Here is an 18,766-nt window from a genome sequence, read left to right as displayed (position 1 = left end):
GCAGTACAATAGACTGGTACACAGCTATTTTATTAAATTTAAATAATGTATTTTATGTATGAAAAGTAAAATAATATATTATATTTTACTTTAATAATATGGCAGGCCATTTAGATATCAGCCCTAGGTATTTAATTATGTATCACAGTGTATAATTTGCACAACTTCATCATCTGACCAATGTTTGCTGTGATAGAGCAAAGGTTCAGCAGCTGCATGCACAACCTTGTTGTCGTTGTCAATATATTATCCAAATGACTCATAAAGAGTCCAAGAGGGGGAAACAGGTGCTGGATCTGTCTCAAGCAGCCCAGTTATAACACGAATGTAAAAACAATCCTTTAGGGTTTGACAGTGAGTTAGTTTGGTGTCGTTTGGACCCCAGAAGTGACTTAAACTTGCATTCTCTCCACTGGCCATCAGGGGGCGACTTTCCTAGTTGCAAAGAGGACAACTGCATGGAAGTCTATGAGAAAATGACCCTACTTCTCACCTGATTTATTACATCTTAATGTTTATTTAGGAAAGTATAGTCCCATTTAGAGTCAAATAGACGATAAAGCAGGGGTTGCTTTAGGGGGCGTGGCTAACTCGTGATTGACAGGTCACTACCACGCCGCCGCTTCCATCACTACCAGGCTACCAATGCAATTAGCTACTAAGATTACTTATTATGGTTATGAACTATGACTAATTGTGTGTTGTTTGCTTGTCCAGCCGGTGTTTTTTGTACGTTAAGAACACTGCATTCATATTTCTGCTGCAGCCGTTTCTAACTTGGGAAAAACCCATGTTTCTCAGTGCCTGGATCAAGAGGACACCAAACCCTACAGCACTAGAACAGCTGCGAAAGCATCCCTGTTATCCCAAGAAAAATCTACTCCAACCTTACGAGAAACACAACATTCCCCAGGACAGTTTTCTGCCAAACCAAAGTGCACTCAATGTTGATTGATTGATTGATTGATTGATTGAAAGCATAATTAGATACATGAATGACAAACATTTGCTGAAAAGAAAAGCATGTTCGAAAAGGAGTGGGAAGAAGTTTGCACTCATCTAATCCCACCCCTTCTCCATCACTTATTTTAGTTAAGCTTCCTTATTCATAATAATTATTAATAACATTTTCATGTATTATTACTTATTATATATATATATATATATTGTTAATGTATCCAAATATAATATAATATATATACTTTATGTAAATAAAATGTATTACTTATATGTTCATATCAAATATATACTATAATTACTGTAGTATAATATATATAATATAGTATAGTATATATAATAACCATAATACTTTCCTAAAAAATAAATACAAAAAACAGATACAAAATTAATAAATAACAAACTAATAAATAAACAATTAACCAATGATCATCAAAGACCCTCATCCCTGTGCCTTTCGAGAATCATTTCCTTTAACCTCTTTTTAAATAATTTTATGTTTGGACATTGCTTGAGCTCTTCTTTCAGACTATTCCATAGTTTTACACCACAGACAGAAATCCAAAAACCTTTTCTGGTTGTACGCACCTTTCGCTATTTAAATTTAAACAGTCTCCGTAAGAAATAACTCCCTTCTCTTTGGGTGAACATTCCTTGAATATTTGCCGGTAGTTTGTTATTTTTTGCTTTAAACATTAATTGTGCTGTTTGAAATTCAAACAGATCTGTCAATTTGAGTATTTCTGACTGTATGAATAATGAGTTTGTATGATCCCTATAACCAGCATTGAAAATGATCCGTATAGCTCTTTTCTGCAGAATAAACAGTGAATGTAATGTACTCTTGTAATTATTGCCCCAAACCTCTACACAGTAACTTAAATAAGGTGAAACCAGTGAACAATAGAGAATGTGTAGTGATTTAAGATCCAGAACCTGTTTAGCTTTATACAATGCTTCTCGACACCTTGGAGTGTATATGTTTTATGTGCGATTTCCAGTTTAGTTTTTCATCAATTGTTACCCCAAGGAATTTTATTTGACTAACTCTTTCAATGTCTACCCCATCAATCCGTATCTTTATTTGTTCATTTATTCTGCAGTTTCCAAATAACATTAATTTTGTTTTGCATAAGTTTAAAGATAATTTATTAATATTGAACCAAAATTTTAATTTGCTCATTTCTAAGTTGATCACCTCTACTAATTGATATAAATCATCACCAGAAAAAAATATTTTTCGTTTCGTCAGCAAACAAAACAAGCTTCAACACGTTTGATACATTACATAAGTCATTTATGTAAAGAATGAAAAATTTTGGGCCCAGCACTGACCCCTGGGGAACACCACAAGCAATGTCCAAACACATAGAGGAACAATCACCAAGTGTCACAAATTGTTGCCTGTCACTCAAGTAACTCCTCACCCAGTTGCCCACTATACCCCTGATGCCATAACATTCCAGTTTTATTATTAATATATCATGATTTATTGTGTCAAAGGCTTTTTTTTAAATCTATGAATATCCCTACTGATTGTTGATTTTGGTCTATAGAATTTGTGATTTCTTCAACTGAGTTTAGTAAAGCCATTGATGTAGATCTATTTGCTCTGAATCCATATTGATTTACACTGAGCAGTTTGTGCTTATCTATGAAATTATCCAGTCGATTATTGAATAGCTTTTCAAGAATTTTGGAGAATTGTGGCAATAATGAGACTGGTCTGTAATTTGTGAATTGGTGTTTGTTCCCAGATTTGTACAAAGGTATGACTTTTGCTATTTTCATTTTTTTTGGAAATGTACCAGTTTGGAATGATAAGTTACAGATGTATGTGAATGGTTTTGTTATTCCCTCAATCACTTTTTTTTACCACAATCATTAGACTTTTTGCCCTTACAACTCAAAACAATATCAACAATTTCCCTTTCGTCCACTGCTGTGAGAAACATAGAGTACTCATTTCTATTTATTAATTTTTCCATATTAATTTGTCCATATTTTTGCTCGGATGTCCCTTGATCAGGAATTGTTCTTGCTAGGTCAGGACCAGTATTTACAAAAAAATGGTTAAAGCAGTTGGCCACAACATCCATATTGTACTCCTCCTTTTCATTAACCAAAAAGTACTTAGGATAATTTTGGTTGATTTTGGTTTGGTATAACACTGTTCAGTATGTTCCATATTCCTTTAATATTGTTTTTGTTCTTTTCCAATATATTCCTATAGTAGTCTTTTTTATTAGTTCTTATAATTTTAGTTCACTTATTTTTATACGTTTTATATTTATTCTCAGTATCTTCAGTTTTCAGCCTTATAAAATTTCGGTACAGTGTGTTTTTCTTTTTACAGGCATTTTGTAAACCCTTCGTGATCCATGGGCATTCCGAGTATTTACTTTTTCTTGTAAATTGGGTTATTGGACAGTTTTTATTGTATAATGTTGTGAATATTCTGAGAAATTCTTCATATGCACTGTTAATGTCTATTTCCTCATACATTTCATTCCAGCTATATGCCAGCAGTTCATTTTTAAAAGCCATCATCGATTCTTTAGATCTAACCCGTCTGTATTCTTTATTTCTGACTGGCTTATTGTTTTTATAGTTTCTGTCATAAACTGTGAAAACTGGTAGGTGGTCACTAATATCATAGTCCGCTTATTGTACTATTTTCAATGTCATTGGTGAATATATTGTCTATGAGAGTGGCAATGTTTGCCTTAGATAAAGGAGCAAAATAATAAGCTCCGTCTCATCGGGGTTCATGCTTTGAAACCACAAAGAGAAAGTCCCTGGAAGTGTAAACACGACAGGATTTCTGGGGCTCCTATGCAAGACCCCTGGTTGGAAACGAAGGTTTTTACATTGAGGCCATTAGACACCGAGACACTGTGTTAGACCTCAACAAAACGTTTATTCTTGGTGGTGGAAAGTATGCGTTACACCACAACTGCATTATGAATATAATATAGTGTAAAGCTGAATGTTTCCTGCTGCTTTTGACAGGACTTTGACAGGAGAAAGTCAAACCCTTTTGAAATGGGTGGAGGTGCATACTTCTGTTTGGACTCATTAGAACATAATTGCCCGCTGACGGGTAAACTGAACAAATCCACTCCATTACGCAATGATAAGTGTCATGTTAAAGAAAAGACCCAATGTGCTAAAACATAACTGTACATCTCCTTACAAGTGGACATGTGGGTCATTTCCTTTGGGTTTGCCAGATAAATGGATCGTGTTTCAGGCACAAAGGTCAGCGGCTGATCGAGACATATCATCTGTCAGCCAACTGTAGGTGCTTTTATTACAGCTTCTAACACGCAGGAGGAAAACACAGCATTCATTTCTCATGGGCCGCTGCATGCTTGTTAATAGCACCACCAAGAGGATTAATGACGCATTGAAATCCTGCTGTCCCTGAAGGCACCATGCAGGGATACAGGGGTTGATTCACACAATTGTACCTCAATAATGAGGAACTTGTTACTTAAAAAAAACCCTCCAATACCATTTTGTGTGCAATGATGTGTAGTATTTCTTATTTTAGTGAAGTAATTTGAATACCTCTTCCACCACCATTACAGATTAAGCAGAGAATAAGAGAAGACTACAACTTAATCCAGCTCTTTTCACTTTATTGACACAGATGTGACACAGATTAATGTGGATGGTAAATTATTTCTGAGGCATTCACTCCATTTGATCACGTCTGCTGTAAGCCGCTCGTACTCCCTTCCAAGTGTGACAATGACATTTTAAACTTTTCAAATTAAATCAGCACAAAGAACAATAATCAGTGACTCTTGCTACAGAACACAAGCCTATAGATTGATGATAAACACAGTTAACATCTGTTCATCTCCATCTTCAAAAGCGCTGACCGACACCCCGATGGAAGTTAAACTGAATTCCCTTTGGACCTGTGCAGCTCTGTGTGTGAGGTCAGTACGCAGCGTGATAGAGGCGAGCAAAGCTGGCGTGTGCTTTTGAAATTTGGAGATGTGAACACGTGCGTCACTATCCTCGGAAGAAGCATCAGTCAACATCATCGGTCAAGACATTTGCACATAACGCCTAATTTATGGTGGTACTGCAACACCGCCGCAAACAAATGCAGATTTCATAAAGGAAAGATTTGCATAAATAATATTAAACTAAATACAACAAACGTAGAACAAAATGACTTCACCAAGACAAGACACACAACAGATCATGCTACTGTTTCTGAGTAATTACTGAGTAGATGTTTCCGATTTGATTCTAAAAAGTGATGAGAGGTTTAAAAGAAATGGCAGATAATCTTGTTGAGCATCACTTGTGGAAACTGCATTACACAAACACACACAAAACATCACAATTTAACACCACCGATTCTCAAGAGACGAGTGGTCGGATCTCATTCCTCACTCCTCCCATCCAGGATGCTTTCAAAGGTGAAGGGGAGGAATTTGAAGCCCTGGCCTGAGTAAAACTTGTTTTGGAACTCCACCCTGTAAAAAAAAAAAATCAATGGAAGAATCAATCAATGACCGGGAAGCCTCTCTCACACTACAATACAGGCACATAGTGGTGATAGCGGTGAGGTTGGGTAATGCTGAGCAGAGCAGTCGGAGCTCATGACCCCGGCTCTCCGTTCCAGACACTCATATCAGCACCCCTGCTCCTGGATCCGGCCCCGGGGTCAGACACGTAAGCCTCTCCCTCCTGGAAGATGATCAGTCTCTATTTTTAAAAAGGCCAACTCTAAGTGACGGCTGGTGACCTTATAACTGAGCATCCAGGAATACCAGCCGTTCCATAGTCTGGTCTGGTCTAGGAAAGTAGGCGAGGAGGTGAAAGTCCTTTTAAAAAGTATTACTCTGCACTTCCTCACAAATAATTCCAAAAGGAGTCTCTCGTGTATCCCAGCAACAACAAGAACATTTTTTGAGCTAGTACATTTTTCTCCACCTCCATTTTGGCAAACAGACGTCACATTACATGATAACACGATGTCCCGATGCAGTCGTTGGAAATAAAGTATTATGATTGCGGTTTTATCCACGAATGCCAGCCTTAAAAACTGCACCTTATCAACCCCGAAGGCCATTCAGTGAGTCACCCGGCATTCCTGTGTAAAAGGTAATTATAGAGAGGCGTGGCTGCAACACAGGCATGCTCCGCAAATGTGTCAGCGGATCATAACGCCAGGATGACATTCAGCAACGTCTGACAAAGACATTAATGAGGAGACAACAAAGGCTCATCTGTGCCGTAGCAGGGAGTCATATTGTTTTGCACGCCACATACACGCAGCGAAAATGGAAAGCATAACACGGACTGGAGCCAGGCAACTACTTCTAATTGGAACACGCCCTTGTTGACTGGCGGTGGTGCACTGGCCCCCACTAGAGGCTAGAACAGAGCTATTCTGGTTACATTTCTACATATTTTTGCGTAACGATCTAAAGTAAACAGGGTATGGAGCCTCTGAATCTGGGGTTTTGTTGAGTGATCTGATATTTAAACTGTCAGCGTTGTAGGTCTGATAATATTTGTTAATATAAACTAAATCCCATCTCCTTTTTACAAATAGGACATTTATAAAAATGTACTCTGGATTTACAGATTAAGAACAAACTGACCATTGAAATATTTGTTTTCCCTATGAAATGCAGAGAAGAAGCAGTTCCTCATTCCTTCATGTGAAAGTAATGGGAGGAAGTGAATCACTTACACACAGGAGCAGTGGCATCTGAGCCGTTACTGTTCACATGCAGATGGCACTATAGGGCTGTAGTTCACAGTGCTTACAGCAGATCCAACGCACAGGAGTTAATGCTGGATTAATGCCCATTGTAGATAACACACAAACACAGTATTTGACTCACCAGTGCAGTCGTAGTGCGTGCAGGAAGGCTGACAAGCCCTCCATTATGAGAAGAATGGCAACTGTGAGAACAGCAAAGAAGAAGAAGACTATGGACAGGAGTAAGAAACCTCCAAGGCTGCTGGAAGAAAGGCCGATGTGCATCACCATGGACCACAGCACCTCTGACAACTCTGCACGGGACAAACAACGCACACAGGTTTTAGTGCTGTGACGAACATGAGTGTGTGCATTAGATGTCCGCCTCTCTACATAATGTGTGTATCACTGTGTTGATCTACAGTCAAACCTGTGACTTACGTGCATGAGCCAGACTCAGGGCCCAAAGCCTCAGATAGGAGGCCGTGTTGGAGATACAGCCCAGGCAGTACTCGATGGTGTGGATCGCCTGATGCACTGCCTCATCGGCAAAGTTGAACTGTGGGACGGATACAGAATGTCAAAACAGATCTGCATCTCTAGAAAAACCTCTCTAGGACAGGTCTGGAGGTCCACATAGGAGGGATCTGCTTCATTGTGTGTATGATCAGTCAGGTAAATGAGAGGACAGCCATATGCCACTATAGATAAGCAACGCCCCTTAAATTAGAGACACCATTGTCCTAGAAGCCTGTGGACCCAAAGTGTCAGCTGCCCTGCTGATCCCTCATGCATATCACCGGCACTGTAAGAAAACACTGGACTACTGGCTCCCACAGCTTGAGGAATCCCTGCCACCCCCGTCTCAACAAGTGACTCCTGGAACACACCGACTAACACTAACACACAGGCGCAGCTACGAGCAGCAGGCAACGGTTGACAGCGCACGTAGACAACAAAGCGATTAGCGGAAAAGGGACAGAATTGCTAGACATGCACTTTGACAGGAGGGGACAGGTTGCAGGGCGGAGGTTGGCGTGAGCTCCCGTCCTACCTCTTCCTCTTTGTTGGCCTTGACAGCAGGTGACAAAAGGCAACGCTTGGTTATTAACAGCGTACATACAGAAACAGACATGGCAGACAGACCAGTACAACAGAAAAGTAACAAGAGAAATCAGTTACTCGCTTGAAAAGGGAGAGAGGAAGAACAATACAGGTTGGCAACATGGAGCAGTCAAGGCATTTCAAATGTACTTAAATAAAAACAACTGACAAGTCAGCACAACTGTTTCCTGGTAGAGTTTAAGTTATTATGAATGTACAACAAACAACCTAACTGGTCGGATTTTCAACAACTAAACCAGCCTTCTGCAAGCAACTGCAAACAAAAATAGCTGAAATAAGAAAAAACAATAACAACAAAGTAAACATCTCTTAATTCAATCTCTCAATAGCATTTACTATCATCTGAAAGCAACAGTGTGGAGCTTAATTGTAAAACCTTCATCCATAATTTATATTTTGAGGTATCGGTTTGTGTTTCCGACGTTGACTCTCGAGCATCTTGAATTATTTAGATAGAGGAGATCCTGTAACATGTGTAGACTGCTGGACTGCCGTTTCTCCAGTTTTGTGAGAATGAAGGAGAAATGGCGTTACTGATGAGATTATGTCTCTCTTACCTCCGTCTCCTCCTCAGAGTGCTGGGAGAGCTGGTCATGCTGGATGATTTCAGCCTCGTCCTCAGTGGGCCCGTTGCCCACCCTGATCCCCCCAAAGTTTTCTGTACCCTGACATATGAGACGGGGAAGATAGCACAATTAAAAAGGGATTGGAAAGGGAGGCGCAATGAGTTACTTCAAGTGATGCTTCCTATCATCTTACCAGGTTTTTCCGCCATAAATGCTGCCTCCGCATCACTAGAGTCTTCACTATTAACATGCAGGGAACACAAGCCAAGGCAATTACAACCAAAAACGATTGTACGACCATCTACACGGGGAAGAGAGAAAGACAAGCGGGACGATTAGCTTGCTGTGGCTCACTCCAGGACAACAGCATGGATGGCTGTAACTAAAAAGTGTATCTGACCTGTCCTCTGTATAGAGGTTTGTTACTGGGGTCGCTGTAGTTGAAGAGGAACATGTTAATAAAGGCGATGAGGAGGCTGGGAGCATCCTTGGATATGCTTGCGTCGTATGAGAGCCACTTATAGAAGATCAGAATGGCCAGGTAGCCAAACAGACTGGCCATGAAGACGATCTCTGGGATGAATCCCAAGTAGATATTCAGCGTCTTCTTGAAATACCTGCAGAGAACCACAAACGATCACCATTTGGGCAGAACTGTCGAGGGGGACAAAGGGAAAGAAATACAAGGAGACATGCGAGCATAAATGTTGGATGAAAATCTCACAGGTGGTTGAAGAGACTGAGTGAGACTCCGAAAAGCATGTGGACGACTCCCAGGATGACAGACATTTTCATCTTGAAGGAGTTCAGGAATGTCAGCTTGTTGGTGGCAATGTTCCATATCTGGGAGACAAAATGGTCAAAGATGGCGAGTGTTCAGTTATTCATCTTTCCATCGCAGGTGGTTTTCTACTTTAATGGAGCCATTATTGATTATTTCCTTTTCATGGATGTATAATAATTTATCAAGACATTTTTCATTTAAAAAAAAAGAAAAGAAATTCACCGGGTCGATGCCAATGGGGTACGGCCCTTTAAACACTCCATCTATTGTCGGGTCCAACTGCAAAACTTTGTTTTCTTGCAGCGTTGTAAACCTGAGCAGGATGAGAACACCGATCAGTTCTGTATCTTGAATTTCCTCCACAGCTACAGTAACCACCGGATCAAAGCTACAGTCAGTGATCGCTAACGACACTTACGACCAATTGGCAGCTAGCCGAGGGTTGAACATGGGCCTGACGCTCCAGCCAGAGCCGAACACGTTGAGGGACTTAGAGAAACAGTCGTTGTAAATGATCCCAGTGTAGATGGAGAAGATTCCCATCAGCAGGATGATGTAGCGCCCAGCAAACACCATGCTGAACATCTGCCACGAAACAATCAATCAGAGATAAGTAGGTTTCTAAAAGGACAACAGCTGCGTCTCTGCAAGTATGAACATAATTCCACAGAATCACAAAGCTTGGTAGACTTGAGAGGCTGTTGATCACCAGTAATGGTGGTGTGGGGCTGATGGGATGGCCGTGATGGGATACCATACCTCGTTATCGCTCTTCTGGGCCATCAGCCTGCTCTCCCTCAGCACAAGGTACAGGGCAGCACAGGTCATGAGCGCCCCGTGGCCCAGGTCGCCAAACATAACCGCAAATAGGAAGGGGAAGGTGATGATGGTGTATGGCGCTGGAGACAAGGAGGTAGGGAGGCAGGCGTCACAATGAGGGGAGGGTGGTGTGGCAGGGGAAACGATAAACACCATGTCCAGACGAGGTGATAATGAGTTATGAGGCAAAGTAGGCAACATGCCTTTCAGCTGAACAGACTTCTTAGCTCAAGTTCAACTGCCTTAAAAGAAAATGACAACACTGACAGTCCAGATACTGACAGATGCACAGAGAGAAGGGTAACACGTGCTCTAACCTGGGTTTATCTCACGGTAGCTGCCAATTCCATAGGCATCCACAATGTTCTGGAAGCCTGAGGTGAACTTGTTTGTCTTGTTGTAGGTAGGCGGGGTCTGCTTAGTCTGCATCCTATTGAGGATGGAAGGCACAGTGGAGCCGCTCTTCTCCTAAAGGACACGATTATGACACAGATTCGTTTTCTATCACAGTCCTGAACAAATAATGGTGATTTATGATATTATCCAAACAATCATAAAAATATCTAGTCATGCTAGTCGTGGCTAATGTAGCCTCAAGCAGAGAGGAGCAGGAAACACCTTGTTTGCACTGTTTGTTTCAAACTGGTTCTGCTTCATTCAATACATGAGCAGGTAAACATAAACCAGAACTTACTTTCTAAGAATAAAAGGGATGCCTTCCATGACTGCGTGTATAAACTAAACCTATTAAATGGTGAATACTTCCCTTTAACATGAACTGCCTGGTGCTCAGTTACTCACCGTCCCCCTGCGCAGGGCAAACTGGATGGAGTCCATGTCGGAGACCGGACACCACACCTCGGCGATCAGACACTTCTGAGTGACATCGATGTTGCAGAGGTTGAGCGTGTGGTAGATGGCCTTCATCTTCCTCACCTTGATGAACCACACTCTGACCGTCTTGGCTGCAGCCTGCAGGACCCTCTGCCTGTGATCCTCGGTCTGGTTCAGCACCTTCAGAGGGAATTCAATCTTATACATAGACTGTATTTTAAGTGCTATTCTTCCGTCTCATGTTGGCTGTCTGGAACTCGTTGTTATTGCTGCCAATATGGGCCCTTTAAAAATTCATTTTGAATCTCATTGAGGCTTTTGGGGGTTAATAAAAACATATCTGCTAGGTATTGGCATCTATGGAAATATTTGCAGAGTGTTAATAGTCCTGGAGCCATAAAGGGACCAGACAGAATGTCAGCCAGAAACACTTTTTCCTGACACTTTTGTCAAACCTTCAGATTTTCTATGAACTACAAGTGGATCTGAGCCAACTCTTATAAAATCCAGTGTAGAATAATTAACTAAAATTCCAGTAAAATGCATTTATCCTCTATACATCTATCTAAATAAAGTCACGGCTACGGGAATTATAATGCGCAGCACTGAATCACACATTCCTTGATATTCATAGATTACATTCACGTGTGACTAAGGGGCAGTAAGTCATATGGTAAAGAGCAACAGGCTGTCTAATCCATTCGTTTCTCCTGAAAGAGATAGAGGATATTCCGAGGTATGTTGCTGTATGACTCACATTTAAAGCAGAGTCCCATGATCAGCAAATAGCAGGATATTTAAGCTCCGTGCCGTCTGCCTGCAGGGACAGCCTTGCCTGCTGTCGGGAGGCTTACTGGTCCACACATAGTTGATTGCTGTCCAAATAGCTCGACATTCTTCATCATCCATGCCAGTGTGTCAGTTAGCCCTCCTGCCCACGTAGCGACCAGCATAACGCCACGATGCACATTCCCTGACCACGCCGAGCCGTGAGGCGGTATCGATCGATTGGTCAAGCTGGACGCGTGCCAAATCTCAAGTATGTGTCTCGTGCAAGCCGTTTCTGGAGCAAATGTCAATGATCTATGATATCTCGACTACATGACACTCGACTGAAGGGACATGCAAACTGTAGCCCAGGTTAGCACAATTATATGACAAAGATTTATCTGTGGCTAAGGTTTATTGAAACAAATTAAATCCTTTATTATTAACCACATATTTATTCCCATGACACATACGGGGGCAACACGGGTCTTCCTGATGTTTAATCACCTAAAGAGCAGTTCCACCTCCTCTAGCATGATTAATATCAGTGGCTAATGAAGTAACAACGCAGAAATAGGTCATTTATAGGCCTACATCTTACTTTCACTTCTATAATCTTAATGCAATTCCTTAAAACGGCTGGCTTAGAGCCCAGACAGAAAACAGATGTTAAATAGCGGATGTGTTACATGACTGATGAATTTTCCTATACTGTCACTTGCTGATGAGGCGGAAACAAAATAGAGAACTAACCAGTTCAAGTGAACTTTTTGTGCAAGTCTGTGTTAATGACTCAACATTGTGTAGATGTTTTCCCTGCCGGTGTATTTACCATTTGCAGGTCTTCAATACGTGCATTCACCCCTGCCAGCATCTCTTTCCTCTCCTGGGGTGTTTCTGGACACGGGTACAGGGTCGCTCTGAACCTGAAGATGGACGAAGAAGAAGCACAGATAAGGATCCGTCGGCCAACAACAGATCCGAACGTTGTAGCAAATGTTGGCCAGTCTCTTACCCCTCACAGATCTTCTTGACTCGATTCTTAAGCTGGTCTCCCTGGAAGAAGATGATGAAGACAGACTTGTGGACCTGGTCGCTCTGTGAAACCATCATATAGTTAGGACATAATCAAACACTGAAACAGAACATCTGAGCAACTTCACAGGACATCAATAATTCAACAGCGCTGACCGATGTCGGGTCCTCCAGAGGATCTTCGATTTCCGCCTGCCTCAGGAACACATTTCCTCTGCAAACTCTCCACAGCATCCTCTCAAATGTGGGAATACGTTCCCTGCCAATGACGCCGGCCACAAATCTATAACAGACAGAAATGTGACCATGTTGTTAGTTATCAAAGCTAGTATGGATAAAACTTCATAAGCTGAATTCCATTTGTGAACCTGGATTTTAAGGAGATTTCCATTTTAAGTGGACTTTGTTGTCTGACTAAACTCAGCCTGAGCTGTTGTGTGGGAGGTGATGGGCTGGTTGTTTTTCAGACACAGATGGCAGCAGTGCAGAGAATGGAAATCCAAGAAAAGCGTAATCCTTTTTGAATGAGAGAAGGCAACAAAAACAGACTCACCCCAGTCTGAGAGGAGACACTCGGTTCGGCTCAGTGGGGTCAAAAAGCACCGATGACTCCTCGAGTAAACTTGGATCCTCCATCTGCATGAGAGTTAATGATTAGTTATTATCATCACTAGAATGTATAATTCTTATACGATACTTGCGAACACTGCTGTTAGAAAACATAATTGTATTCACATGACTGTTGTGACTGTTGATCCAGTTAATAGCTAAACAGGGACATCTTCAGCTCAATGATTCACCTCAATTAAAGCCCATAACAACGTGTAAAAGATTACTTAAATGGTGTAAGTCAACAAAGCTTTGCTTCTGAAGGCAATGAAGTGGAAGTGATGTTGGGCAAAGGTGGGCAGGCGAGGCTTTGGTCCGGCAAATAAATAGTAAACATTGGAATTAAATGCGGTAAAGTATTATAAGGCAGTGGACTTACAGCACATTAACAACTGTGAGTCGCTGGTGTAAACAGGCACCATGTGAGCAACTATAAACAATCACAAGTGAAACACCTTCTGCCAGATCAAGCAGCAAGAAACGCTCTATTGTGTGTTTGTGTGCGTGTGGTCGGCAGCAGACAGCTTTTCGTCTAAATCTGTATTACATCAACGGAAACCAGAAATGTCTGCCGCTAAAACATTGCTTTTCTTTTGTAGTTTTCAAACTATATAAATATATTTTTCTAAATGTGTATTTGGAAAAAAAAAAAAAACATGTTTATATAAAAGACTTTTACATAAAAATAAACATCCTCCTTCTCTTTCATGCCACCACCATGTTAATAAGACCAGAACACATTGTTTTGCAAGGCCTATGTGCAAGAGTCACGCTGACCTCATCGAAAAACTGCTGCGTGCGACGGAGGATGTGCTTGAGCTCAGTCAGTTCCAGGAAGTTCTTCTTTAGTGCTTCTTGGTTGGTGTTTATCTCCTTCAGCTCATTCTCCAGCTTCTCAAATGTGGCCTGTGGTGAGACATACAGAGGGGTGAGCAGAGGGATGCTGCTAGAGCTCACCATTTATCTCTAAGAGAGAGAGAGAGAGCGGTCACCTCCAGGTCAATCATGTCCCTTGGGAAGGGGACTTCAGGGTTCTCCCCCGTGTCAACTATTGGGATATTGGCCTTCTTTATTTCTTTCTCCACAAATCCTGTGAGATAGCAGCAACAAGGTAAAAAGAAGCATACAGGTGTGTCATTGTTTGCACTGAATAAACAACAGTCACATTGAAGGGCCCCAATATGGCTCTGGATATTAATTTAAAAAGTGTTGTTGTGGTTGGGGAGAGAGTGGCAGATTTATTTCCACCCAGGGGGAGCTTTGGCAATATATATGCAAGCACTCACTCAGTTTACGGTCCATCTCCTCACATCGTCGTACTTCATTGACAAATTTTCGCTGGAACACATTCACATCAGGATTTAGCTGCAAGAAAGAAGAAAAGAAGATAAGCAAGGGTCAAGCAACCGGAGATACATATTTACAAAGACAGGACTTGAAAAAAAGATGAAATTGTGCATCAGTAACATTTGAAAAAGAACATCAAGGCTGCTCTGAAATCAATAATCAAATAATGTGCTGTAATGCTAATCCATTGAATATTTTGTCTAAAAAGTGTAAAAGAAGCTTGGTTTCTACATCATCAAATGAATGGGGTATCATTGTTTTAACTGGTAGCTGATAAAGTTACAAAGATGCCACTGTTGATGCATAGACCTACTCTTATACAGCCCATTCTATATTCTAGCACAAAGCTTCCCTCGGGGCTTGTCAGGAATGAGCTTTCTCGTGTGTGGAATGAGGGGTCAGCTGCAAAACACACACACAGACACACACACAAAAAAAAAAAGACTTACGTCACGAAACTGCACCATCCCAATCTCTCCCAGTTCACTGACACAACAGTAGGCAGCTTCTGACTGGAGGAAGAGCTGAGCCAGTGTCATCTCTTCACTTCTGAAGAGTTCCCCCATGTTGCTGAAGGACGTGCGTGCTCAGCACCCTGAAAATCAACCACAACCAAAGTGAACATTGACAATATTGTCTATTAGTCACACACTTACAGAGAGAAAACCTTTTGTAATAAAACAATAAACGATCGGAGAAGTTCTACATTCAACACGTTCCTCTGCATGGCACACTAGTGTCAAGATCACTAATGAGGGAGGCCTATCAGTTGTGTGTTAGTTTAGCAGTGTGAGAAGCAGCCATGTGACGAAAAGAGAAAAGGAAAAAAATATCAGACGCAGGACAGCTTGCCCTCATGCTGATCTCATGATAAGAGGAGGAATGTGGGTTTGCTTGAAAAGGGTTTTCTCTTCCAGGACACTTTGAAGTGGCTATAATTTCCATAGTGCATGCAAATAACAGATAAATAGTCAAACCTCGGTAGAATGCCGTCTCTGTAATATTTGCGATCTAACAATAAAAAAGGTGAGGATTTTCCTAAAGCATAATGGAGCTGAGCAGCATACTGTAAATCAACCACACAGGGCTTATGTGTGGATTAGAAGGTAGCATGTGACCGGTGGCTCGAGTAAGCCTCAATGCTCCCACTGCTTCAACAGCAAAACACCATAGCACTTGACAAAACTACACGGTTTCAAAGACATTGTGTTGGAAAAAGCAGCTTATGAGACAATGTGCAATGACGTCAGAATATTCAAAGTCAGGCAGCTAACATTCTAACTAGCTTAGCGACGTTCCCCGACTACCGCAGCTTCACCTGTCAAAGCCGATGTCAGGTAGCTCGAGTTAAAGGCTAAACAAGTTAACATATCACTGTCACAGCTACCTGGACATCGATCCACCACCCAAACTATTCACATGTCCTGATGCGATGGCGTAGCATAGCCCCGGGATCATAACATGAGCTAATTAGCGTGAGAAAAATAATATTAGCTAGTTAGAGGGTGCTACTCAGATTAGCAAGCTTTAGGTAATTATAGTATAATTTTAATGTGAAGAACACGATAGCGTTACGCAACAGAACATTTACCGTAGTGATGTTAATGTTTACTTTTTTTTACAACATCCGGTTGTTAGTTAACGTTATGACGCTTAGATATAACCGTTCAACTAGCTCAATTTGCAATTTAAAGAATGTTTGGGGCTAACGAGAGCTAACGCTAACATAGCCCACCTGTTGTTCGATATTTTTTTATTCACCGACAATAATAATATCTACGCGAGAGCAGTGTGAATCATTTATACTCCAGTGTAAAGTGTAGTTAAGCGACGGTGATCTTACTGCTTAAATGGATAGTCTCTCTCCTGCTTGGTTTCCTTCCTGGTTTCCTGTTTGTTGTGGACTGGTGATCGGTGGTTTGCAACTGACAGCTCTTCTTCTTCTACTACTACTACTTCTTCTACTTCTTCTTCCTCCTCTACTTCTTCTTCCTCGAGATTCCATGGGAATCGACGTCAGTAACGTTGCGTTAGTGCCTCCTACTGGATATTCCTCAAGTAGTTAGTTAGTTGGTCATAATTCAAATTAAAAGCCCAAGTAGAAAATTACAACATACAATTAGAAATATATACCAGTAGAAATAGACATCTTCTTGTGGAAGGAACCCAAATCCCAACATCATGCAGCCTATATAAGCCATAAGCCTATATATAGAATACGCATACCCCAAGATTTATAGCATAATAGTATAGAAACACAACTGATAAAGTCGACTATAACATGCTCATCATAACAGGAATACGTAGCAAGAGATTGCTTATACTTATGTAATAAGGGGAGTACTGGCACTTATTCCCCCTCCACTTCATTTGAAATTACGTCTTTTCCATTCTCCATTGGGCGTTTGGCTACGGCTGGAGCGCAGAGGCGGCTCGTGGACAGTAGGGGGCGCTAATTCACCCAGAGTCGGTTATTACGTCGAAGTCTGTACCACCGAAACGTTTCCCTCCTGTTAAAACGATAGCGCCCGTGTTGGTGGATGAATGGTTAGGTAGGGGGCGGGGGAACCACCTGTACATATTTGATATATCATGTATATGGAAAAATAGGGGAGAAAAGAAACGGCTGATAGTGGTGATGAGGAGGAGGAGGAGGCGCTAGTGATGAAATGGTGTGTGTGTGTGTCCTCCTCCAGGTGAGTGTAGCATGTTGCTAACAATGCCAGTCATATGTTGTCACGGGGAGTCGAATGTATAATTAAAACTGATAATTTGTCGGCTATGACAATGTTACATGAACAACAACCTAACACCAGCATTATAAAGCCACGTTAATGCTAAGTTTTGCTAGCTAGTTAACTTTGTTGTGGTTCAACACCTTTCTGGCTAAGAGACCCAAGAAGAAGATAGAAGAAGTAGATATCCAGTATTGTTTATTTATATGTTCCGTGTCAGTTTACAGTGAACCTTGAACTTCAACTGATTTGCATATTAAGCAGTTAAACCGCAAAATAAACATGGTTGAATGATCAGAAACAGGTTTAAATAAGGTCATATCTCATAACAAGTCAGAATTGGAGCTCAAATTAAGCTTTACATCCAGTTGGGACTTATTGTATGCTGCATGAATTAATTCAGCGCTTTAACAACATAGCACAGATGAGATTGAATGTTTCCCCATCTCTTCTATAATTCTGCCTGTCTTAACATTTCTGTGGGAGCCAGTGACAAGGCATCCCCTGAAAGATCCAGCTCAGATAGCTCTGGTAGGAAACCCTCATACATGTTGATACACTACAGACAAAACACAGTCACTTCAAAGAGACTTCATCAGTTGATAGCAGATGGAAAGGAAAGAAGAGGAAGAGGAGCAAGGCTCCGACCAGAGAAGGTAAGAAGATATTTTGTTGTGAAAGATGGTGAAAATCAACATTACATGTCACAGATTGTTAGATTATATTGAAATATGTATGTTTAATTAGTAGAATTACTTACACGTACACTAACTTAGACTTTTAAGATGATGTTCAGGGTTCAGTTGTGTATTTGAATTATATTAAACATAAATGGCAGTAAGCAACAATGGTTCACTGCATCTTCAACTGAATTTTGCAATTAATATTAAATCGTATTTTACATGGAAGGCGGAGGATAGGCTCTTCAATGCTGGGGGAAGGCAGATTAGCTGGTATTGAGTCATACATGAGCGTTGATATGTCCTAGATCAACTTTTGATCACAAAGCAACAAAGGTAAGACATAATTATTGGTTATGGCTGTATGTGAAGTGAAGTTTTGATTTGTTTCTCCTTTTTGGCTGCTAGTTCAGTGAGTTTGGGTCATTAAGTGATACGACTTATGCAGGTTGGATCTGTGGAGTCCCAGCTGTCATACTGACACATCCGTGTGGGTTTCCCTTATTCCTTCTTTGTTGTTTGATTCGTGTGGTGGTCCTGATTGAAGGCCTACTTGCTTTAATTTAATTTCTGGTAAACATAACTTCCATACACAAGAAGATACTAATTCATGGAAGATTGATTTTAAAGACATCTTTTCCCCACGCATCTCATTTTGTGGAACAATCAACACATTGGCAATAGCCTCTATTAATATGACCTCAGAGTAAACACAATATTAGACCTGTCAGTGAACTGATTGACCGACTGTCTGACTGTGTGTCACCGTT

At 41.1% G+C, this 18,766-nt stretch overlaps 1 protein-coding gene across 2 annotated transcripts; it reads right to left on the bottom strand.

The window, feature by feature from the left end:
- Window positions 1–4,584: 4,584 nt before the first annotated feature.
- On the bottom strand, window positions 4,585–15,194 carry atp6v0a1a (ATPase H+ transporting V0 subunit a1a). Of its 2 annotated transcripts, XM_084036968.1 has the most exons (21): window positions 15,031–15,194; window positions 14,521–14,599; window positions 14,227–14,324; window positions 14,012–14,140; window positions 13,179–13,261; window positions 12,782–12,908; window positions 12,606–12,688; window positions 12,423–12,516; window positions 10,790–11,002; window positions 10,306–10,456; window positions 9,929–10,068; window positions 9,588–9,754; window positions 9,392–9,482; window positions 9,110–9,228; window positions 8,786–9,002; window positions 8,579–8,686; window positions 8,377–8,484; window positions 7,749–7,793; window positions 7,136–7,253; window positions 6,837–7,008; window positions 4,585–5,456 (listed from the first exon to the last, which is right to left on the bottom strand). In XM_084036968.1, the coding sequence occupies exons 1-21, from the start codon at window positions 15,145–15,147 to the stop codon at window positions 5,363–5,365; spliced, it is 2,553 nt and encodes an 850-aa protein (XP_083893094.1). In that variant the 5' UTR covers window positions 15,148–15,194; the 3' UTR covers window positions 4,585–5,362. The 2 variants fall into 2 exon arrangements, with proteins under 2 accessions (XP_083893094.1, XP_083893095.1); XM_084036969.1 differs by lacking the exon at window positions 7,749–7,793.
- Window positions 15,195–18,766: the final 3,572 nt, after the last annotated feature.

This window comes from Eutrigla gurnardus (assembly GCF_963514095.1).
Source record: "Eutrigla gurnardus genome assembly, chromosome: 20".
Taxonomy (NCBI): Eukaryota; Metazoa; Chordata; class Actinopteri; order Perciformes; family Triglidae; genus Eutrigla; species Eutrigla gurnardus.
Note: the sequence above shows the minus strand (reverse complement) of the source record. Positions and strands in the feature narration are given on the sequence as shown.